This window comes from Drosophila montana, unplaced genomic scaffold, assembly GCF_035044405.1.
Source record: "Drosophila montana isolate Dmon_TW-CO22-7 unplaced genomic scaffold, ASM3504440v1 contig_3200_1, whole genome shotgun sequence".
Classification (NCBI taxonomy): domain Eukaryota; kingdom Metazoa; phylum Arthropoda; class Insecta; order Diptera; family Drosophilidae; genus Drosophila; species Drosophila montana.
In genome coordinates, this window is record NW_026998080.1 from 3,119,616 (window position 1) to 3,145,413 (window position 25,798).

At 43.3% G+C, this 25,798-nt stretch overlaps 2 protein-coding genes across 6 annotated transcripts; one reads left to right on the plus strand and one right to left on the minus strand.

The window, feature by feature from the left end:
- The first annotated feature begins 902 nt into the window (after positions 1-902).
- On the plus strand, positions 903-15,675 carry E(Pc) (Enhancer of Polycomb). 5 transcript variants are annotated; one of them, XM_064687954.1, is made up of 11 exons: positions 903-1,106; positions 2,266-3,520; positions 3,624-3,759; positions 3,825-4,063; positions 4,125-4,279; positions 4,349-4,516; positions 4,865-5,055; positions 5,116-5,501; positions 6,595-6,728; positions 6,801-10,312; positions 12,609-15,675. In XM_064687954.1, exons 2-11 carry the CDS (start codon positions 3,368-3,370, stop codon positions 13,931-13,933), a joined length of 6,399 nt encoding a protein of 2,132 aa, XP_064544024.1. In that variant the 5' UTR covers positions 903-1,106; positions 2,266-3,367; the 3' UTR covers positions 13,934-15,675. The 5 variants fall into 5 exon arrangements, with proteins under 5 accessions (XP_064544024.1, XP_064544022.1, XP_064544026.1 ...); XM_064687952.1 differs by having other exon boundaries at positions 903-1,093; XM_064687956.1 differs by lacking the exon at positions 903-1,106 and adding an exon at positions 1,416-1,567.
- Positions 10,988-11,833, minus strand: LOC135432313 (translationally-controlled tumor protein homolog). The gene has a single exon (XM_064687958.1). The coding sequence runs from the start codon at positions 11,670-11,672 to the stop codon at positions 11,154-11,156; it is 519 nt and encodes a 172-aa protein (XP_064544028.1). The 5' UTR covers positions 11,673-11,833; the 3' UTR covers positions 10,988-11,153.
- Positions 15,676-25,798: the final 10,123 nt, after the last annotated feature.

Below are 25,798 nucleotides of genomic sequence, written 5' to 3' on the forward strand. Positions count from 1 at the left end.
TTGCTTTTCTGCCACCGTTAATGCAAATCAAAGCTAAATGATACAGTAGCGCGATTCTGGCAGTTCCAGCACACATCTGGACTGCTTGCAGCAGCAAGCAGGTATTTTCAAAGAGACTAGTATTCTTTACAGTCGGTTGACAGCACTCTTGTATGGTTGTTCCAATAGTTTTTGAAAGGATATCAAGCAACGAAATATTTGGAGCAAATTCAATTTGGTTAACATACTATTTGTGTCCAGGTCAAGTGATTTTCTTTACATTTTGAATGGGTAACATTGTCAAATTGTTCCAAATTATTTATTCGCCTATTTTACAGGCAACATTTTTCATTTCGTTAACATTTTCTCATTCGTCCATTAATTTTATTGGCAGCACTATAAATGTCTGTAACAGTATTCATAGATTAACGCTATTCAAATTCATATTATTCTGACAAGCAGCCCCGTCGTTTGGCATTTTGTATTATATTCTGTTAGCCCATATTCTTACCATTTGATATTTATTCCAAATCAAAATAACTAAACTTTAAACATAAATTAAAAGTTAAGTCAACGCGGGATTGAAATGATCGGAACGATATCGTGAGAAAGCCATATTTCGTTAAGTATTTCGTCAAACTAAAAACGAGGTAATCGATTGAATCTTTTTTATCGATATATCGTTAAACTGATGTTGATCTCATCACTGGCTGGTAGATGCTGTCCGCTGGCCATACAAATAAATAACAATTTTTGGATAAAAGCGGAGGTTACAAATGCTCCTGTTGTATGCATTAAATGTAGAATTTAATTCTGAAATTTTCAGCGCAAACCCCATTCAAATTCGTCAAATGTAACACAATCTAAGCTACCCAAAATAATTTCCATAGCATTACGACAAGCGTTCAACTCCGAAAACACTTTAGTATCAATTCGTGATGGCCGCCCGCCATTAAGTAAAAACGTGTCCGCAGAAGAAAAACAATTTCAAACGTTTTTGTTGACGAAACTGTCAAAATATTGCTTGTTTCGCTGCGGAAAACAAAAATACAGTGGAAGCACATGATTTCCACACAATTCCGACTTGTCAAAGTCAATAAAAGTGCAAAAGAATGTGCGTGAAAAATGTAAATCGATTTTTTTGTTTGTGAAAAAAAAACTTTTCGCTGCTCTTGCCTCTTTTTCGTGTGCAGCTCGCTAGAGGGCGGTACTAGTACACGCTTCGGAGTCGCAGAGTTCTATGCCGGGCTATCAGATCCTAACGCCGTTGTTCGTTCCGCCGATAACTTTTGTTTTTCTGTGTACCAGGCTAATAAATAACAAACTAATTTAATTGTAGTGCCAAATTATTTTTTCTGCATGTATTTTATGATTAGTTTTAATGCTACGTAGATAAAAGTTGTTATCGTTGCGCCATAGCCGATTTTAAAGAACGCCGATGTTGCAAACAAACAATTCGCGGCCTGGAAATGCTACGCGCCGTCGTTTATCTTCGGCTCTGGCCGCCATTACTGCTTCCAGCAAAACCACGCTATACGCAAAATTCGTGAAATTTGTGTAAATTTTTTTACGAATTATCAACAAAATTGTGCGTGCAGGTGTGTGAAAAGCGCGGTAAAGTGTGCTAAAAAATTATTTAAACGGTATAAAAAATACCGCTGCTGGAATATATTAGTGCTTTGGCAAATAATTGCAAAAAACAAAACCCACATGAAGTGCTACGTTTTTTTCGTCGTATTTTGCAGATAGGCTTCGTGTTTTTTCTTCGTGCAATTCGCCGCGTTTGTTTGGGCGAACTCGCCGCGTGTGTGTTTGTTTATGCCGCCTTTTTTACGCTCGCATCGGCGGCGCGGCTTTTCTGCTTCTATCTTCTCGCGTTCCCTATGATTTTGCATTTCTCGAGTGTTTTATACACAACTACAACTCTTTTTATTATTCATTTCACACACTGAAAAATTGCGGGTTTCAGAATGAAAATGATTCATCAGTTTTGTCACCAACATATTGACGATCTCATGTTCTCAAGAGCGCCAGACAATAACAAAATTATGCGTGCATGTCTGTGAGTGTTTTGCGTTGGAGTATTTGTATATATATGTTTTTTTAATGTTTGTGTGTGTGTGTGTTGTGCAGTTGCAAATGAAAACACAGCTCAAAATAATTTTCCCGCGCGCGCTTAATTTGTTATATCGGTTTGGTAGTGCCTGTGTTAGTGTGGATGCGCTTGTGTGCGTTTCGTGTGTACGTGTGGTTTGTTTACTTATTTGTTTTGTTGTTGTTTTGCAGATTTGTATCAGCTGCAGCAACTAACAGAACAGGAATACCAAGAACAGCAACAAGAACGCAACAAAACGCAACTGGAAGTCAATAATACCAACAAACAAACATTATTAAGAATAAAGATGAACTGAAATGTGCAAATTTGATCAACGTAATTATGCCAATTCACATAATTTTTTCGATTTCAACGTGAAAAATGTCGTCGACACAATTGCTGCACTCGTTATTGTTGTTGCTACCACTGCGTTGTCGTCGTAATTGCAATAAACTAATCTCTTTGGCCCTGTTGTTGCTCTCAGCGCTGTTCGCATACAACGAGCAACGACAGCAGCAGACGGCAGCAGAGGCAGCGGACGACGACGGCAGCAGCAGCAGCAGCAGCAACAGCACCATCAGCAGCACAAGCAGCAGCAGCAGCAGAGGAAGCGGCCCAGCAGCAACAACAAAAAGAACTAACCCAACAGTTACGTTGGACACGCCTTTGTATACAGCAGTAGCGACTGCAGCAGCCGTGGTCAAGCGGCGTTCCAACAAAAAAGCCGCCAGCAGCATCCAGAGCCGGGACGTGGGTACGGGCACGGAAACGGGCACAGGGGCTGCGTATATTAGCTGGCACAGCAGCCATTGCCACCGCAGCCCCGGTGCTCATTCGGAGGCACAGGCAGAGGCAGAGCAGACGGTGCTGCGCTCAGCAACAAATAAGACTAGCTCGGCGTTAGCGTTGACGTCGTTACATAAGCTTAAGAGCAGCATATCTCCTCCATCCATAGACGCTTCAATTTCGAGGCTAACAATAGCAACAGTAGCTGCAGCAAAAACAAGAACAACGAATCTGTTGAAGGGCTCCTGTAAAGAAGCATCAACAGAAGCAGGAGAAACAAATCTCTGCAGTAGGAATCCGCCGTTGCCACTGGTCGTTGCAGGATCAGCCATTGGCAGTTGCCACTGCATAGCATCGATAGCAACTTAAGAGCCACTATCACCATCATCCACAACAACAAACAGAAAAATAATCAGACAACATTAGCAACAACAAACAATTCCACACACTTAGCAGCAAAACGTTCCATACAACCAACACACAACATCAAACAACAACAGCCACAAAATGTCGAAACTATCGTTTAGGGCACGTCACTTGGATCCGTCCAAGCAGATGCCCATCTACTTGGCGGAGGAGTTGCCCGATTTGCCAGAGTATTCGGCCATCAATCGCGCTGTGCCACAAATGCCTAGCGGCATGGAAAAAGAGGAAGAGTCGGTGAGTTATTCAAGTCGGTGGCAAATGCTTTGCTTGCAAACAAACGATCCAAATATAAATGGCAATTGAATTGATTTGCTAATGAATATTTACACACTTACAGGAGCATCATCTACAGCGCGCCATTTGCACTGGACTTATCATACCCACGCCCGAGGTTCTGCAAACGGATCAGCCGTTTTATGATGCCTATTATCCGCCGGACTACAAAATGCCCCGCCAAATGATACACATGCAGCGTAATTACTCATCAACTGTCCAAATTGTCTCCGTTTATTTATCAAATTTAATTGACGCTTTATAGCCCTGGGCTTGGACACGGAGGTGCCGGACTATGACATGGACAGCGCGGACGAGGACTGGCTGAACCAGCAGCAGCGCTTGCAGCTAACCGAGCTGAGATTCGAACAAATGATGGATCGGCTGGAAAAGAGTTCCGGGCAAACGGTCGTTACACTCAACGAGGCCAAAACGTTGCTAAATCAGGACGACGAGACTAGCATATCAGTGTACGACTATTGGTTGAACAAGCGCCTCAAGATGGTAAGCTTTTAACATGCAAAACAAAGTTCCTTTTACCAATTCCCAATGTCTTCTCTAACAGCAACATCCGCTGATACTTACCGTCAAGACGGAGAGCCGACCGGGGGCCAGCTCCAATAATCCCTACCTGGCGTTTCGGCGGCGCACTGAGAAAATGCAAACACGAAAGAATCGCAAAAACGACGAAGCCTCCTACGAGAAGATGCTTAAGCTGCGGTAATAATAAGGAAGCACCTGTTTGTATGTTCATTCGATTAGCATTTCTCCCTTTGTGAAACGTTACAGACGCGACCTGCAACGCGCCACAACTATACTGGAGATGGTGCGGCGGCGTGAGGAGACAAAGCGTGATCACCTCAAGATGACGGTCAATATCTTTGAGAAACGCGTTGAAATGCGCGACTTCAACGGTGCCGTCTACTCGGAGCTCAATGCCCAATACAAGAACTCGAGGTACGTGTCATTTCGATGGGACACTATTGATATCTCAGTCCATGAACTAAATCATTTGGCTTTTCATTCATTATTAGTAACATTTTGCGTAGAACATAATTAATATCAATTGTTAGGTAAAACTTAGTCCGAATAGCTATATATTCCACGTCTTAGCTCTGCTGAAAAGATGCATTCATTTAATTAAATTGAGGAAGAGAAAGATAGGAAAATATGAATGTCATAATATCTATTGTTTTTCATCCAGTAAAGTTATATAAATAATTCTCATAATTAATTAATATGATTGATTTATGCCGAGCTCCAAAGCGGTATCACTTTTCAATAACATGTCTCAACTTTTTTCAGACCCGTGTACAATTCTTTGTATACGAATCAATACTCACAAGGCGCCGCGGCAGCTGGCACAACAGCTACGGGTGCTCTGATGGCCAGCGGCGGGGTGCTGACTCCAGGCATTTTGGCAGCGGGAAGCAACAGCAACACGGGAGTCTATGCGCAGGCGTCGCAGTACCTGAACACATCGAGTCTGACAATGGGTAAATACAGTGTGTAGAGGCATCCAGAATCAGTTTTTATTGTGTTGGTTTCTTTTGCAGAGGGCATCAGTGCTGGCAGTGGCAACGGGAGCAGCAGTCGAAAGGAGAAACGGCCGTACAAGAAGCGCAAACACAAACTTCCGCGGGAGAAGCAACTACAGCAGCAGCAACATCAGCAGCAGCAACAACAGCAGCAGCAGCAACAACAGTATTTGCCAGGCCTGGGCCTGGCGTCGTCAGCTTCGGGCGTTTCGCCAGCGCATCTGTCCCATCTGCATCACCTGCATCGCCAGAGCGCTTCACCGGCGGCCAACGAGTCGATTGTGGACAGCGAGGAGGAGGACTACCTCGGTGTCGGCGCCCAAAATGGCAACAAGCTGGGTTCCGAGAGCGAGGAGGAGGCGCCGTTTGCATTTAGACGCAGGCCGCGGTGTAACTACCTGCGGGTAAGCATAAATTGCACCATTTTAACGACTCTTTGGCTTATCCCTACTCTCAGCCAGGCTTGGCTTAGTTAGCTGTTGGTTCAAAAAACACTATATATACATTGTAGCGATTGCAGTAATAATAAGTCGTGTATGGTAATTTTCGAACCTTGCTTAATGTTAAGTACGATTTTGATTTACCTGCGTGAGGTACTCATGCTAGTAGCAGGATTTGCCGGCTCCTGCAAAACTTCCCTCCGTGACTTGTACGCAAGGACTCTTCCCAGGACACGCTAGTCGCCCCAGAAGTTTTCTACGCTCTTTCTTTCGCGCTCGAGACAGTCCTGCGTATCCACAAGAGACACACGGCTACAGTCTTACCTTACACAGGTCCTATTACTATACTGTGCCCGTATCCTCGCTGGTTTTTGCACAGTGTGTCTCATTATAGCCTGATAGGCGTGCTGGATGTGCTTAATTGGTATCCTTCGAGTTCATTGATGTCCTAGTCTTGCTCTGAGCTCTCGACATTTACTTTCCTGGCACTTGCTATCACTTATACTAGTGTTATTATCTTGTTAGAAGATTTTGGTTAGAAGATACAGGTTAATACAATTCTTAAAAAGATATAATATCCTTTGCACCATGAGGCAAGGCAGTCGATAAGAGCAAACGATAATTTTCCTATGTTACCTCTTTAGATTTGTTTGGTACATTTTTGCTCGAGGGAAACAATATGTAGATTTCATTCACAGGATCTTCCCCTTTAAATTGATACCTTCCAATTTTAAGGCCGACAGCCCATAATATTCGTCACTCAGCAGCTTAACAGATAAGTTCAAATTTCACAGCTTGCTTTGTGTGCAGATTATCTCGTAGCTCTGTAACGAATAGGCGCTAATACAGACGGCTAGTTGAGTTAATCGGTAGCTTAGCACATGGAGACAAGCCAAAAGAACAAATAAAAGTGCATAAACCTCAAGGCTGATCTGAAAATTTCTTACACATATAAGTTTTTCATATATACTGAGCTGCTTCTCACCTGCTGCCTAAATGACGCTTACTTATACAACTACGTAATGCTCATTTCCTGTTCCTTTTGTTATTGTCGCAGACGCGTGGAGCTGACGAAGGCCGCTGGCCTTGGGAATCGCCCCCTGATAACGCTGAGGAGGAGGCGCCGCCAGGTGCGGCCGTTGGGGCTGAGGCTAAATACCGCTATACGCTAACATCGATCAACTACTTCAGGTACGCAGTACTCTTGTGATTTTGTATTAGTATATTTAAGGTACCAAATGGCTAATATTTATAATTTTATAGGCCACGCTGTATAGGCTTTGCACGCCGGCGTCTGGGGCGCGGCGGACGCGTGCTGCTTGACCGGGCCAGTAGCCGTTATGACGACCTGTGGTCACAGTTCGACTATACGGTGATGGACAGCGTGGTGAAGAGCGACAAGCCTCTGAAGCACCAGCATAAACAGCAACTGTCCAAGCCCAGCTCCCCGCCCACCGTTGTTGATCTGCCTACGTGCAAGGAATCAACTGCGGACGCCAGTGCGGCACCCGAGGCGCTCCCCAAGGTTGAGCCGGCCAGTGAGCAGGTGCTGCCCAAAGAGGAGGAAGACGATGAGGGAGAGGATGAGCTGTGCACCGAGGATGAGAACGTCTCGCGCCTAAGCGTCTACAGCTCAGCGGTGACGCTGGAGCAAAGTCCCTACGATATGCGCATGAAGCGTCGCCGGTTACATCGCAAGAAACAGCAGCTGCGCGAACTCAATGCCGCAAAGCGTCTCAAGAGCGCAGCCATTGAAAGCGAAGACGGCACGAGCATGGATGATGGCTTGCCGCGGCTGCGTCCACTGCCCAGGGCGTATTTGCAACGTTTGGCGCAGGCCCTGCATTCGTCGTCTCAGATGCAGACAGAAGCGTCAACGGATGCGCCATCTGTGAGTTTGGAGAAGCAGCCTCAGCAAGAGCTGGAGCTGAAGCAGGAGAACTGCGATGAGCTAATTGAGCAGTCACGCCACGCTAATCATCAGCACCACCGTTCCAATAATAATAACAACAACAACAACACCGTGTTTAATAACAACAACAATAGTAGTAGTAGTAGTAGTAATATGAATAAGAATGTTAGCATTAGCGAAAAATTCAATGTGATAAAAGTGGAGGAAGCGGATGCGGATGCGGACGGAGAAGATGGGACAACTCTGAATGAGCAGCCGGTGGCCTCTACCTCGGCAGCGGCAGCTGCGGCACGCGCAGCCGAAGCGGCAGCTGCAGCAACAACAACAACAGCAACAGCAACTGCAATTGGATCTGCAAATGCAACAGTCGAGGAAGTAGCAAGGACGATAAAGCGCGAACTGATCGATGCAGATGACTCTAACGAGCCGTTGAGCAGCATACGCACAGCGGCGTCCATGCAAAACCAGCAGCAAACCCAGCAGGAGATGATGGACGACGATGAGGCCGAAGATGACGTAAATCTGGCACAGCTTAGCAGCATTATACGGCACACGGCGGTCAAGAAGGAGCTGCAGGCCCAACAGCAGCAACAGAAGAAAAGGCAGAAGCAGGAGGAAAAACAACAGCAGGAGAGCCAGATACGTTGCTTCAACCAGATGCCCGATGTCATTCGCCTGCACAACAAGCAACTGTATATTGATGCTGGCGGAGATGCGACCGCGGCTCCAACGGAGGACGACAACGAGACCTATGACTACATGGGCGGCTTGTCGCCAACATCTAGCCAGCGGCTAGACATCTGCAATGAGCTGCTGTCGGAGATCAGGCGCGACTGGCTGCACTTCCGGCCGAAGACGCCCACGGACGAGTTGTCGGACAGCAACCCAGGGGACGAGGGCAGCGGCAACGGCAAAGTTTGCCATAGCGCAGCCGTGGACTGGACACAGGATACGCCGATTAGCCTCGAGTTTGGTCTTTTGGGCAAGTGCAGTGGCAACGACGACGACGCCGCAACCGACGCGCACTTCATGAGCAACGCCTTCAAGTACACGGATCTCGATGCGGATGCGCAACTGCTGCAGACTGCCTACGGGCTGGACTACGCGCGCGACCACAGCAACAGAAGTCCCGACAACACTAACGGCGACTGCTCCGACTCTGGTTCGGGCTTGGGATCGGGCTCGTGTTCCGGTTCTGCGCTGGAATTCAATCTCAGCGGCGGTGATTCACTCAACGACATCAATAATCTGTTGGGCGATGAGCACATGCTGGTCAACATATTGCAGGAGTGCAGCGCAGATGACCCCAAGGCGCTCAATCAGGCGACCAGCTTCTGGAACGGCATTCTTGACGGCGAAGCGGCTGTCGACGAGGTTGAGAACGCCGACAATCTGCTCGACTGCAAAACGGCACCCGTCTCCGACTTGAAGCGCACTGCGCGCAGTCGTGCTCATGATCGAGGCCCACCCGCGCCGCTGGGCAGTTCCAGTTTCACAACGGCTGAGCACGAGTCATCCTTCTTTTGCCAGGCACCGCCCGTCAAGCAAGAGCCACCGCCAACATTGCCAGACGCCGTGCCGTCAGAGATCACGTTGCCCATCAAGTTGGAGCCAGCGGAAGCGACACCAACACCGCCGACGCTGCTGGCCCATTCAGCGGCAATTACCTTAACCACAACTACGCCCCCCGCCAATGTAGCGCCAGCAGTTCCAGTTCCAGCTCCTGCAGTGCCAGCACCAACACCAACACCAGCGCCCACACCAGCTCCAGCGCCTTTAGTTGCTAGCACTGCAGCGCCGCACCTGCTTAACATACCCGCCCAAATCACAACACAGCACCAACAACAACAGCAACAGCAGCAGCAGCAACAACTGCCTCAGCAGCCGAAGCCAACGCAGGTAGCTGTGACGCAGCAGCTGCTGAATCAGTTTGCAGCCAGCGCGGCACCAGCTGCCACACAGCTGATCGCGAGGACAGAGTTCGTGAGCAGCGGCACGGCCGTGGGTGACATTGTGACCATAACGCCGCATACGGGCAGCAGTCCGTTGCCGACGCTGCCTACTTTGACGGCGCAGCAGCAGCAGTTGCAGCATCAGCTGGCGCAGGCGCAGCTGCGCAATGTCACCGTGCAGCAAAGACAGGCGACACCCCAGCAGCAACAGCAGCAAGTGCAGCAGCAGGTGGTGCAGCAACAGCAGCCCCAACAACAACAACAACAACAACAACAGCTGCTGTTCCAAATGCAGCGCGATATTAGCGGCTCGCCGGCCGTAATCTCTTCGCAGAGCATTGTGACGTCGCGCAGTGGTAATCACATGATATACACGACAAGCAGCGGCGAGATTATGACTGCGGCTGCACAGGTCGGTGCCCAGAAGGTGACCTATGCCATACAGAAGAGCAGCGGCGGGAGCAGCGCCTCCATTGGCCCGAACACTGTCATCACGCTGTCCAACGTCAAGCTGCAGAATGATGACAGCTCTTCGTCGTCGTCGGCCCCCTCGAGCGTTAATATCATCAACACCGCCAGCGGACAGCAGCTGGCTGTGCACAGCATTTCTGGCATTCAGCAGCAGCAGCAGCTCCAGCAGCAGACAACGACTAGCACGCCTCTGATCGTGGCCACGCCCACGCGCAACAACTCCCACCAGCAACAGCAGCAGCAGCAGCAACAACTCGTCACGCAACAGCAGCAGCAGCCAATTGTGTGGCGCCAGGTGAGTGGCACCAACACAGCGGTGGCCACGACTGCCGTGCTCTCGAGCACCACATCGGAGTCGGTTACGGCCGTGGGCAACAAGATTCTGTGGGCTTCGAGCCGCACCACACAGAAGCGGCAGCTAAACGGACCCGAAAACACAGGTGAGTCGTCGTCAGTTCTTAATTGAATGCTCAGTTCAATTATTTAAAACACTTTTCGAGCACCTAAACCCCCCTAGGTTGTGTGTTGTAAAACGCAAGAGAGTGAGAAAAGTTGAGAGATGTCAATGAGAGGGTGTTGAGATTTATGCGGCAAATAGCACACGGAGAGGCGAAGCAGAGGAGGAGAAGGGAGAAGAGCCGAGAGGAGGGTTGACCCAAGCGGACTTCTTTGTTACAAAAATGTAGATATCAACAGCAGCTAAATTTGAATATTTTCAAGTTCTGTTTAGCAGAAACTCATAGAATCCTTATTTTGTGAGTACTCATAAATGAAATCGGGTTATAAGTTAATTCAGAATACAGTAAAAACAGCCAGCGAACTTTTAGTTCAGTTTACAGTGACATATTTAAATATTATCAAAGTTATACGACAATTAAGTAGCATATTTTTATGGGCTTGAATGTTGTCAATTAATAATTTACAATTACATATTGTGTTATTACGAACTCTGTGTTTTCTACAGCTTTTTGTTGCCTGCAGAACGCATTTCCCAGATTGATAAATAATATAGCATACCTATCGGGGCGTACGTCCCGAAAGTATTAAAAAAGTCATGTAGTTCTTCAAAGTGTGTTTCTTACGCAATATCCAACAGTTGGTCAACGCAATTAATGTATTTTTAATGATCTATTTATCGTTCGTTTCGTCAGAGCGATATCGTTTATTGTAACTCAAAATATCCTGATGGCTTGCTTATCAATTATCAATTATTTATAATTTTGCTTACATCGGAAAACAATTTAAAAACTGTCATTTGGAAAGTGTCGCCGCAAATGTAGACTACAATTTCTCTTCTTGGAGACCGTGTTTGAAGAACATAAAAACTGGGACGCCCTCGCCGTCTAATTCGCGATACTCGCACATGGCGACCATGCCATCGACGTCCATCGACTCGCCTGTAAAGAATTGCAATTCCCTGAATCTGCCCAAAATGTCCTTCATCGCCTTGTTCATGTTGTTTTTGAGCACGTCCACTTCGTTGGGTGCATTCGCCTGCAAATGCTCGAGCACCTTTTTCATATATTCCTTAAGGTAAAGTGTGAAAGATTTCTTGTCTGCGAATGCAAATGATTCCTGCAGGCGATGGTTCAATATCACATCAACGCCACTTTCTACGGCTGAGTCGGTGCCCTCATCAGCCTCCTCGGCCGATGGATTGGCACCGGCCAGGACAATGTTGTCCTGATTGCGGCTGACCAGCTTTCCGTACACTTCATAAATAACATCGTCGACCAACTTCATTTTATACGTGTCCGTGAACATCTCATCCCCGGTAAAGATATCCTTGTAGACTTTCATGATTGCGTTGGATTTTGCGTCTTATATAATCGACGTTTGGCTCTTATAGTGCGATTGACTCGCAATATCAATAGCAAAGACAGAAATCCGATATATCGACAGCGAAAAATGCGCTGTATAAAAAGGATAATTTTTGGATTAATTTGTTTTACATGTTATTTTAAAAACGACCTTTTCATTATGTCAATTTCAAGTAAATTTGACATATGTTACGAAGTTGACCGTTCACCAAAAGTAAGTTTAGTACTGATATTACAGAGTGATATAATTAAAGGGAATCATTTTTCTTACCATATTCTAACTCTATATATAAAAGTGACTGACTGATTGTTGATCGAAGCAAAGCCCAAATTATGAGAGCTAAATTAGTTATCGTACCTAATATGATGTGCACGCAACCACAGGATTTTTGAAATATCCACCTGCAAGTGTGGAATGATCGTGGAAAATGAATCGTCTCAAACTCAATTGAAAATAACTTTACTCTTGCGGGTCAAAGGTTGTATGAGTGATATTTATATTTCCATTATGCTCATTATCAAAGCTCTACATTGTCAAAGAATGAATAACTGTTTCAACAAATTTCCGAATTCACCTCACGGGAGTAAAATGGCCAGTGAATGGGTGGAAAAGGCTGTGTGATTGTATAAAAAAGTGCATTCATGCATATATGTATGCCATATATATGTTTGTCTTCCTTAATGTATCGTTATTATATAAGTTTATTTAAATTGTTTATTATATGCTGTTTTTTATTATGCTGTTTTTTGTTGGTCTAATATTTACGAGTGCTGCAGTTAAGAGAAATTATGTCGTTATTATTCATAGCTTTTATCGACTATCATTTTTTGTTGAGCCGTCAAAGTTTCTTTTGATGCACTGTTGGGACTATGAATCGATTTGTTACTATAACTATTGTTTGTTTCGCTTTTGCAGATATTAACAAGCTGTTGTTGAATCGCAAATTCTCGCAGCGCAAGGTGGGTCAGCAGGTGGCGCAGCAGCAGATTCAGCTAACGAAGCAGCAGCTACAGCAGTTGGTGCAGCAAGAGGACGAGCTGGTGGCTAGCGGAGCCGGCGAGCAGCTCAGCTTGCAGGAGGGCGGCGATGCATTGCAACAACAACAGCAACATCTACAACAGCAGCAGCAGCAACAACAACAGCAACACCAACACCAGCAGCTGCAAAAGATCAGTAAGGTGATCAAAATGGCGCAGTTTCCGTTGCTAGTGTCGGACCTCAACCTGCAGCAGCAGACGGGTCAGCAGCAACAGCAGCAGAAGCCCAATTCGGCAGCGGCCATTGCGGCCAATCACAACTACAGTCTGCAGCCGGCGACGGCCATAATCACCTCACAGGCGGGGCCGCAGCAGGCCAACAAGATCTTCCTGACGAGCAACAGCAGCGGCGGCAGCGGAGGCAACTTCACCATTGCCACGGCCAGCGAGCTGCAGGCAGCGGTCGCTGCCAGCAACGCTGGCCAGCAGAAGCTCCACTACAAGGAGCTGCCCAATGCCAATGTCAAGCTGAACTTTGTGAGCAGCGCGACAACAGCGAATGCCGCCGATACGCTGGTCAGCCAAACGTCGCAGCAGCTGGGCTCCACTACGGTCGTGTTGAATAAGACGGGCGCTCCGCTGTCCGCCGGAATCCAACAGCATCAGCAGCAGCACCAGAAACTCAAGACGAGCGGAGGTCAGGTGCAGGTGCCGGTGTCGACGGGCGACAAACGCGTGCTCTACACCAGCCTGTTGAATGTGAAACCTCTGCAGAAGAACAACAGCGGACAAATGCAGATGCAGCTCGGGCCCGCCGGACTGCAGCAGGTGCTGCGCGGCCGTCTCAACAACTCGGCCATCCTGACGCGAACCCTGCCCCTGGGCACTACCGTTAACAGCACTGGCGGCGGCGGAGGAGGCACTCCGACCACGATACGCCAGCTGGTCACCAGCAATGCCAACAATGTGGGCAATGCGGACGGAATTGCCAAGGAGGTGGGCAAGGTGCACGTGACTGTCGAGCAGGTGATTGCCAGTGCCAACAATGGCGGAGTTGTGCTGCCCACCAACACCAATAATAACAACAACAACAACAACAATAACAGCAACAGTAACAATAATAACAACAACAACAGCAGCAGCAGCAACAACAATGCGAATAGCAGCAACAGCAACAACAACAACAACGGCAACGGAAATGGAGGAGGCGGAGTGAATGCAACAACGGGCAACGTGAACGCAACGCCGACGATCAACAGATGAGACGCGGACACCAGCTAACATCCAATGGCAAGTGGAGGTTGTTGCGCCCTAAATCTGCCCAGTGGCACCTCGCTCAGCCTGGCTTCGTCGGGGGCAGCGAGGTCGAGTCCGCTGATGGTGGCCCTCGGCCAGTTGTTGCAGCCGCCGCAGTGCTGCTGTGCGCTCTGCCTGGTCAAGCTGGGCAAACAGGCGTCTGCCTAGTCAGCACGGCACGACGATGAGCACAAGCAACTGCTACTGCTACTGCTACTGCTACTGCTACTGCAGTTATATAAATATATAGATTATATATATAGAATTTCATATGCATATATACAAAACAGAAAAACCTACAAATATTCGGTGTGAATATAAACGTGTGAGACCCTCCCCGTCGAGTTAGCCCCGAAAGGTTTTCCAAATTATTGTAACATACGGCGGCATCGGATGGCAAGGAATGCTGGTGGAGAGGAGCCGCGGCGGGCTGGGCGGTATGATTTAGTAAATCTTATGATTATTATGTAATTTGTAACTCGTTTGCTATAGTTGCGCTTAACTTGCATACATACAAAAAAAAAAAAAAAAAACGAAACGAAACGAAATGCAGAAATAAGGAACACTTGTGTATAAATCTATAATGAGAAGCCACCAATAACAAAACAAAAAAACAAAAAAAAAGTTCGCTTAATTTTAGACATGTGTGTAACGATTCAGGTCTTATTTTCAAGATCGCCTAACCCTAAAGCCTATACATAACTAAATATATATATATACCTGTATGTATATATGTATCTATAATTGTAGCGCTCAGCCCCGCACTGAGCAAATCGAAGCAAACCAACCAACCAACCAGCCAAGCAAACCAACTAAACTAAACTAAACTATAAACTAATAAAAAGAGGAAACTATAAACAACTCATTTGTTAAATAGCAAACTGTAAATATTTGATAATAATTTTGAATGATAATGCTAATAAATATATTTTAAGTGATACAATACAAAATAATGTTAGTTGGCATCTCAACACACACAAACACACACACACGTATATATATATACATATATTTATTGTATATATATATATAAACTTACACACACACACACACACACACATGGACATTTGGCATGTTAGCTTTCAGCTCATGCCGTTTCAGAACCACGCGCTTTAGCAATGCTGCCACGCCCACTCGATTGGCGTTGGCAGCGTGCGTTAACAAAATAACAAGAAGAAGAAGAAGAAGTTAAAAAATATATATAGATATATATATGCATATATATATATTTGAGGATGTAGTTGAAGGAGCAACATTTTTCAATGTACGTAAATTAAATTAACTTATGCTGTAACAAGAATTAAACTACATTTAGTTATTTTAACTATGAAATACGGAAGGAACGATGGAAGGAGAGTGAGAGACAGGAGGGGGAAGTACGAATTCGATAAAGATTAGAGAGAGAGAGAGAGAGAGAGATCGATTGGGCAAGAGTAAAATGTAAACACATACACGTATACACACACACACACACACACACACACACATAGAGAACACTATTAATGTATGCTATAATTAATATTATTATTATTATTTTTATACAAGGTAATACTTTTAATTATATCTGTAATTGTAACTGTAAAACGCAGAAGCAGAATTCAATGCTTGTGCATTCTGAAAACGATCAGTAAATATTTTAAATCCAAAACCACATCCGAAAAATTATAATATAATATAATATAATATAATATAATAAAATACAATTAATATACGTAGTTGTACTTTCTTTAGTGTGTAAACTAGCATTGTAAGAGTAAGCGATAATAAATGGAAACAAAATGCAACTTAAAAACAATTAATAAACAAAGCAAAACAACAACAACAACAACAACAGAAATACATAATTACGGGCGAAACACTTTTGAAATGTTTATTTAATTTTGTTGTTAGCATTATTTGGATTTTCATTTGATGTTTGTTTTCCTTTTTTCTTTATTTTCAATTTCAGTTTTAAAATAAGAATAAACAAAAAGAATGATTAAATACACTCGACATTTGTGAAAAAGCTTTACACACTGAACTCAAGCCCGACTTCCGAAAACTAACGAGTCTTTGTCTAGATACATTGACATAGATACATGCACGCACACACACAAATGCATATGTAGTTAGTGTGTACGGCAATGCATGTTTGTATATTGTACCTTACATAGCTAAGCATAAACAATTATGAACTTAATATGCATAAATATATCGACGAACGTTTTAAGACTTACAATACTCAATACACACACATAATTACACAGGTTCCTTTTATGGATTTTTGCTTAGATTCGAATAGTTTTGTGGGTTCGACTTATTTCTGCTCCATAAATGAAATGTGATGTGTATTTTATGTTTTGAAATTTGCAACTACAATTACGGGTAAAACGCGAAAAAGGAAAACAAAAATTTAATAAAAATTATTAAACAAGCAAAAATATAGGGAAGAAATTTGTATTTGAATATACTTATATATACTCACATACAGACACACATACACACAGACTGTTTAAATTTTGATTGAACACAAATCAAATGAGAAAATAAGATTAATAATAAATACATATATATAAATATATATAAACATTTAGATTTGAACTCTCGTTGTTGCATGGTTTCTTTTTCGATTACTTTCAGCAGCCAACAAATTTGTATAATCGATCAAAATGTAAATCGATCAACAAGAAAATAGCTTTGATCAGACGCTCGTTTGTTAGTCTGGGATCCATTTTTTTCGTTTTGTTTTGTTTTTCCATTTCCATTTCATCTAGTAGCTCACATACTCGTATTTGTAAATATGTAACAGAAAAAAAATATATATATACTATTTTTTATATGTACTTAACCGTTTTTAAACTCTTCTTTTCAACACACTAAGCCAAAGATTCGCTGTAATTTGAATAATTATTTACAGCGAATAACAAATACACTCTCTCACACACAGACACACAACCCAAAAAAGCACAGTTGCAATTTCAATTCCTGCCATCCCCCCCCCCAGAATACCAGATCAAAATTCTCGAACTCCCAATAGCTCCCAATAACTCCCAACAAATAAAAAGCTACTTGATAACGCTCTCTAATTAACGGATATGTAAAATTACCAAACGAGTATTAATAGCTTAAATATGCATATAGTCTCTGTATAAATCTTCAACTATTTACAAATTGCTAATCAATTTCGAATATGCAGTCGCAATCCCGGCCGTGAATTGGACCTGGAGGGAACCCTTTGGGCTCCTCGAGTAAAGGGTGCTGAGACATTGGGCTCCAGGTCGGGACTCGGATAGGTTTATAAATAGTTATTGTTAGTAAATCAAATAAGAAAACTGGAAACGCTTGTTGTGGTAATTAAGAAAACTACAAATATAATATTTAATTATAAAAAACGGAAAAATAAATTACAACAAATATCTCATATGATAATCTACATAATAGATACATAAACTTGGTACACTGTAAAAAAAAAACAAACTAAAGCACAACATTATTATACATACATAGTACATATAAATCGTATGTGAAATACAAATAAATTAATGTTTATAACAATAACAAAGGGCATAAGCGATTTTAACTGTTTCTGGCATAAGCTTTTCACCTAACATATTATTTAATATATATGCCCACAGATATACACACATATTCATATATTTCGAAAGCATACGAGAATGGTTCCACATTTCGATCTCCAAGGTGTATATACATATACATATATATATATAGTTAACAGCGGCGATTCAAAAAGATATCTGAACAACCAATTGAAAGCAACAATAAATCTATAAAACCGATTTGCACAATTCTGATGGAATGTTTAAGGGTTCTCGCTAATCTGTTGTTGGGCGAACAAAATAGAACTATTCATCTGGGTAAACTAAATTTGTACTTTAGCTAAAAGAACATATGAAATACGTTAATAATAGATTCTTTAGCCTTTGTACTATGTACTGCAGAACTTTGGCTTGGTGGATGCCGGGTTCCATTCGCCCGACACCGTCTCATTGGTGCTCGGTGGGGATCTGTATTCGCACATAATCCGACCGGGTTAGATACCTAGCCAGGATGGAGCATCATATTCGGATGGGTCCTCTCCGGGACCTGCAGCCAGTAAAGTCAGGCGGACCTTAGCGCCATTTTGCAAGGGGCTGGGATGTTCATGCCGCAAAGTATGCTGCACACCCACAAGATCTCCAAATTCCGTCGTTTATGTGGCTTCCCAGCCTCCAAGCGACATAAATTGTAGATTAGTGAAAAGTACATCAGGTATGTAGTTTCTTATATTCCCTTCAAATAGATCTGTGTTATACATCAAACGGAAGTTTTCCATATGGATAACAATTAATTTTTGTTCTAACAATACAAAATATCTCAAGTTGAACCAACCCAGCTTATAATACATAATAATACGAAAATCCAGCGAAAGTTTATACCAGCTTTTCAAAATTTCCAAAATGAATTTCGGTTAACTTTCAGATAAAAGTGAAAAAATGTTGAACCCAACAAAAGACTTATACCAAATCCCAATTGAAGGTATTATAATATATATATTGTCAATTAGGTAATGGAAATGTTTTTATTTTAATATTATTATTGATATATTTTATAATTTAAAAATTAACTTCCATCACAAAAAATATATATAAATAAATAGACAAGAGCTTGGAGTTTAGGTATAAAAAAGGGCAATTGAAATGTGGCTAAGCTAAGGAATTTAAGTATTTTGAAAACATTTTGCGTAATATGTTTTCGTTTCTTTTTTGGCGCAACTCTAATCGGACGGGTCGACTGCAATGCATTGCAAGTGGCTTTTGCCAATTTGGTTAATGTTTGGAGCTGAGTGCATTAGATGCTGCGCCTATCTGTCAACTGCCACTGAAAGAAAAAACAACACGTTCAAATTAAAATTTCCACTTGGCTCTTGAGCAGCGATCAATTAACACTCGGCTGGCCATAAAGCCGGGCTAAGTGCCGGAGCTGCCAACCTGTTTGCTTACTTTGCGCCTCGTTAACGCGCCAAAATCAATAAAGCCAGCGACGTGTTTCAAAACCTAAACACGACTAGAAGATACCCCGCAACAGGCGCAGAGCTGCCTTTATATTGTTTCTTCCTTCTATATAAGCCAAGAGACACAAGAGAAGAACCCTTAGCTACTATGGGAAGGGTTGTCTGGAGTAACTGCTGTGTTTCTTGTGCGATCTTTATGAAATTTTCAGGGCATAAAAGTAACATACCAATGTGTGTGCATACCAAGGCCCAAGGTTATATCTCGAATAATATTCTTGACCTGTGTATACTATACGGAAACTAACATAAGAAGTGTTGTGCCTAAAGCTATTTTAATTTACGAGTTAGGCCCTATAATCAATATTAACGATATTATGAAAATGGGAGGAGAAATCTAAAAAAGAAACAATTAACTCTTTCTGCGTATGTATAGAATAATAAATATATTCAAATTCAAATTTGTAGTCTTAGAGGTGTCCAAGATATTGACGGGCTCAGAACATAAGTATATATACATTATGTGATTGCAGATACATACTCTTGCCTGTTACATACCCTCGAACCAAACTAGTATACCCGTTTTAACCCTTGAGCATGCAAACCAAAAAAAAAAGCAAGTTGAGTTTTGTAAATGGTCGCTGCGTATCCAGCTGAAGCCCAGCCGCAGATCAGTCTAATAAATAAATGCCCAAGCTGGGCAGTCGAATCAAAGGCAGGCGCTTTGCATGTCCAGCTTCAGCTTCAGCTCCAGCTCCAAGTTGGCTGCTGCTGTTGGTCAGTTGCCGTTTTCCGTCTCCTCCTGCTCCTCCCCTCCTCCTCCTCCTGCTGCTGCTCCTCCGGCTGCGTGTGCGTCTGCGACTCGGGTGTGAAAACTGTTCGTTTTGGCATCGATTTCAATTTCGCATGCATTTGGCGCGTTCGAGCAGGCCCATTGCCCAGGCTAACTGGCATCGGCAACTGCAACTGCAATCGGCGGACTGTGGATCTGGTGTTAAATATTTGAAAGCAACTTTGTTGCAGTTGTCACTCACGCTTGTTGTTGTTGCTGCGATCTGAAAAGTGCAACAGAAGCTCATTTTGTTGTCATGTCGAGGTGTCATGTTGCAATGTTCCAGCTGCCGGTTGCCGTTGCCAGTTTTCAATTATTGCAGTTGCAGTTTGGCAAAAGGCAAAGACGAAGCCAAAGACGAAGCCAAAAGCTCAGCCATGAAATTCGTTAACGGTACGTTGACACTCTCATATCAAGATGTGTCCAGACGTGCCTGAGACGCAGCACATGTAAATCTGTGACCTTTCGCCTTACCCCCTGCCCCGTCGCCCCTGCCCCGCTGCGCATTGCCAAATTACCAAGCTCGCGATTAGCATATGCCCCACAATTGAAATCTCATGCACTGATTAGGCGGCATTAGGTCGCAATTAAGTTAAGCTCCGGCCCCAACATCCCAACATCCCAACATCAACAGATATGCATGCATATATGTACATAACACACACACATGTGTGCTTATCCAAATCGAGGGTCGCTCCGTTCCTTTATGATAGCAGAAATCAAAGGAATCGTTTTGTACATTTTTCTTTTTTAGTTTTCAATTAACTCATTTTTGAAGCAATTATACATATGTCAGCAAAATATTCTTTACTTCAAATTTTCAAATTTCAAATTAAAGTTTTCCCATACTTCCTTGAACTCCCGCCATTAGATATTAATTTATATAAACGTGTCTTAATTTATAAATGCCTGCACTTAAACTCAAACAATTTTAAATCTTACTTACTATCAAATATCGAAAATAGAAATTGGATTTCTGTTTTCATTCATATTTAAACATTGCATAGATCGTATAAAGAACCAAGAGTTGGATCTAAAGTTTCCGCTATTAAGTCATTGAAACATTTGATTATTCTTTTAAAATAAATAGATTTATAGGAGAGCTTTAAGAAAAAGCTATAAAATTGAGCTTTACTAATGAGCTTTAGCAATGAGCTTCAATAAATAGCTTTAATAATCAGCTTCAACCTAAGTCGCGAGTTGATTTCGTAAAAAGTGTAAAAGTTTTTCTCAAATCAATCTAATTTTCTAATTCGAGTTCGAATCATATTGGGTATTGTCTGTCAGGACATTTAGAAACTTATTTAGAAGTGCATTATCTCGAATTTATATAACTTCTAGCATTCATTATTTTGTATAAGCCTAGCAATTCCACATAAAATTGATAGACAAAATGTATCATACATACAGGTAACCCTCGCTGGCGTCCTCGAGCAGCAAAAGCATTTGGGATGCATTTCTCCATGGGTCACAGTTGGTGAGGAGCACAATGCCTTGGGGCTTGCCTAATTTGATTGCAATGCTTAGATTTGTGTCTGGCTTGGCAAACGTGACTGAGAAGTTGGAGAGTTGCAGTTGGCCCAGGGCCTCCTTTCGATTTGGATGTCGCGCGCGCTCCTTGCGAATCTCGGCAAATGCGACTGCGACTGCGACTGCGAGACTGCTCGCCACAATTTTCGCTTGTCGTATTTCGCTTTTAATTGGCTACATGACGTGCCAACTGCGCCTAGGACGCCAAGTAACATGGATTCCGGAATGCAAGACATGGAGAGTTCGCTCTCCGTCCGTCCACCTTCGGGGCCGGCCCCTCTCTCGCCTGCCCAGCCTGGTCCTGCGCCATATTTTGCACTCAATTCCAGATGCTGCCATCTGCAGCAGCTCCTCCTCCTACTCCTCCTCCTTCTCCTCCTCCTTCTCCTCCTCCTCCTCGTTCACCTGGTGGGAAGGTGTTGCTGCTGCTACTGCTGCTGCTCTGCACCATTTAAGCCCGATTTTCAGCCGTTTGTTTGTTTGTTTGCTGATTTTGTTGTTCGCTGACTACTTCGTTAACGTTGTCATCAGTTGATTTAAGCCACTTTTGTTAGCCCCCGAGCGAGAGAAACTGTGTGAAATGGAGAACCATTTCTTTTCGGCTATAACCCCTGTTTGACAAGTTCAGGCCCGATTGCCGCCCCTTTTCCTATGTAGATTTTGTATATTTTCTTGTTTGGCAGCACAGCAAAATAATAAATATGTGTAATACATTTTGATTAAACTGTTCAAATTTTATGTCTGTCTTATGTATTACATATTTTACATTGTATTTTTCTAACTTGTAAGTTCCCTTGTCCAAATTCAACGCAATCTATTTATTACTATTCCAATATTAATTTTATTGTGAACATCGCCAAAGAGTCAATTTTTGCTGGATTTGAATCGGTGATTTCTCGCTTGTCAGTTCGACGCTCGCACACCTAAGCAACATGCAGATACTCAGTCAAACTAACTAAAATCTAGACTAGACTAAACAAAATGAACATGAATTACCATACATACCATATCTACTACCTGTACACATTCAAACTAAGCTACTTTTAAACAAATTTATTGTTAAACTATGAACACTTCGATCCTCACTCTGCTAAAAGTTGCTGGATAACAATAATAGCAAATCAGATAATTGTTTAACCAAATATATAAAAAAAGAAGCTAGGTGAGAGTACAGGTGAGATAGACATTGTTAAAATCCGATAATATTTACGATTTTTCCTGTCTTTCCCCATAAAATCGCAATGATATTAAAATTGACATCCTTGAAATATTTAACTACTTTATTTGCTCAGTGCATATATATAAGTCTTTCTAGAAAGAATTGTATATTAGTCAGATATTGTTCGTTATGAATGGAAATTATCAATTTAATTGTAACTGAATAAATCATTAAATAACATAAAAGAGTTGTCAGATCGAACCTCTCGACTTGTGAGCCTATTTTTTCACCCAACCCAGATTTTGGTTTGAGTCTTGGCTATCCCCCCTCTTTCCTTTTTAAATGCGACACAATTTAGAAATTGTTAGTACTAGATCGTAATCTATCTCTAAGATCAGGTAATACCCTTCTTTGACTCTTTTCACATATTAATAAAATAAATGCTTCGCTTCAGGCTTCTTTTTTTGACGAACTACTCAAACGAATTGGGATTCCCTTTTTTAGCTTGGTTGGTTTGCATTTTGGAAGACCTTGGCTTGAGGTCTCTGCTTAATCGAGCGGATTGCACACATTTATCGATTTGCAGCAACTTTATTACCGGCGTCTAATTTGTTATTCCGATATTCCAGTTGCCTGCTGTCAGTCTCGATGCAACAGCTGTCGGAGAATTGTCAGCGGCAATCAGTTCTGTGCAAACATCGGGGAAATTGTGTTGGTTTCTTGGTCTTGTTCTTGTTTCTGGTGCCGTGTTGACATTTTGGCCAGGACAGGACGGTGGCAAAAGTTAAATGGGCTTTGGCACAAGTTTGATCGATTTCCGGAGCCGGGTCCAACGCGGGTCAGAGCCCGCCAATTCGCACGTCGTTTGCCGTTTGCGAACGGTGTCAGATTTTCGTACGATTCCAGCTCGACTTCTTCCCAGGGCCGCCATTTTGACGCCTTTAATGAGTCCCGACCCCGACCCCGACGCCGACCCGGGTCCGTCGCACAATTAACCGTTAACCATTATGCGCAGCTTAATTGCGAATCGGAGTCGCTTTCATCGCCGGCTTTTCGCATTTCGCATTTCGCGCGAAACTTTTCACATTTCGCATTTTGTTATGCAGCTGCCGAGGCCGTGGGGCAACGCTTTGTTATCCGACTGCACTGAGAGAAATATCTTACCTGTTTTACGATCGACAAAAATATAAAAAAAAATAAAAATATATATATATCTTTTAAAATTGATTCTCACTGTCTCATGGACAGTTTCTTTAGCGTAGATTTAAAGATAGTTTAAAATCGGTTAATACTTATATGATAAGCTGGTCCAAGGTTTTAAGTTGAAATTTAGACATCAATATTCCGCCCAAGTCAAAAGTTAAAGCCGATCACATGAAACCTAAAACCTCGCCCAAAATCATTGATCTGCATTTTCACTCAGGAAGCTATGAACTTGAGTTTGAACCAGAAACTTCACTTCCACTAAGGAGCAGCGGCTTACAAAAGCGTTTCATACAAACGTATAACGCGCTTTTTCCACAGTTGTGGGTGGAATTGCTTAAAATTCTGCCTGAGTGTGACCTTTCATCACATATATTAACACTGACTGACTGACTGATTGATAGATTGATTGATTGGTGATCAACGCCAAACGCAAGCCGGAAGAGCTAGGAGGGGTAAAATTTTAATTACGCTTCCTTTTGTGTCGAAAGTATGGGGTTTTAAAAAATTTGACTTTATGCGAAAAAAAAAATAAATTTATCAAACAAGGAAATGAAACATGAATCGATGTTACCAATAATAAATTGTAATTTTCTTTGACCCGACAACGCCGGGCAACTTTCATTAGCAAAAAATTAATTAGAATATTGTTTAAGTAGCTAATTTTTCTAAGTGTCTACTAAGCTCACATCTCATCAGCTGCCGCCTGCTCTCCGCCGTCTACATCTGCATCTACATCTGCATCTACATCTGCATCTACATCAGCATTAGCATCTGCATCTGCATCAGGATCAGCTTGGCCTCCGAAATGAGTTCGTCATGAACAAATCAATTTTGGTGCGCATTGAACCTTTCCCAGAAGACCGTTAAATGTGGCAAAAATGCAAATTTCCTGCTTATGGCAATGAGAATTCATCTGTTGCCCAGTTGCTCAGCTCCGCAGTTCCTGTCTGCAACTGCAACAGCGACTGCAACAGCGACTGCAACTGCGACTGCGACTGCGACCGAGGCTGAAGCCTGACCTTTGCTTCCATGGCGGGTGACTCTCTGCCAATGAATGAAAACATTTGCTGTTGTTGTTGTTGTTGCTGAGCCCTGGGGCCGGAGCAGGTGGAAAGATCATCAGCATCTGCCGCGTCGCGTCGCGCCGTTGCAATTGTTGGCGTTAATAGTTTTGTTGCTGTTTGCGCCGCTTGCATATTTTTCCATGCTGATGATTAAATTGCGATAAATTTTGGGCAAATTGCAATTCGTGTACAACAAATTGCCAAGGCGTTAGGATCTGGCCAGAGATACGTCTGCATAGATAGCCAGATCGCGTGGGCGTTGCAAAGACTGGGTGAAAGCTCTTCCTCCTCCTCCTCCTCGCTGCCGCCGCCTCCCTTGCGGCCGTGCAAGCCCATGTCCAAAACGAATTGGACCTTATCGACGATAAATCAAATATTTGTGTTTGCCGCTGGCCAAGACAACAATTGACACATGAGACAGGGACACTTGACTGTGGTGCGGGGAGTATATGGAGTAGCAGGGGGGCAGGTGGGCAGGGGGCGGCAAATTGCATGCGATTGAAATTGAATGGTTTAAATGGTCATTTCAATGGCTGCAATTTAACAAGCCATAATTAGTTGATTGTTGTATTTACGAAATAAACAAGCAGCAGTAACAGCAGCAGCAGCAGCAGCAACAACAACAATAACAAACGACAAGTTTGTTATAAACGCCAACTGACAATTGACATTTGCATAGGCCGCGCTGTCGGCGTCGCGACGTCGGTTAAATTGAAAGGACTCGCTGCCTGTTAATACATAAATAAACAGGCGTTACAAACTGCTCACAAACACTAGCGCACACACACACACACACATACACTTGCACGTACGCGTAGCCATCACACACATGTCCATGTCACATGAAATCGGATGGGCTCTGCCTTGGCGCTGCGCTGCGCTGCTCTGCTCTGCTGCTGCGCTGTCAGCGCTTTCGCTTTGGCTTGTCGGCCATATTGTGTCTGCCTCTCTTCGCTCTGTCTCTCTCTCTCTCCCGCTCTCTCCCGCTCTCGTTGCTGCTGCTTACAAAAGCTCAACTGCAGGCACCGTTACTGTTGCTGCTGCCGCTGCTGCT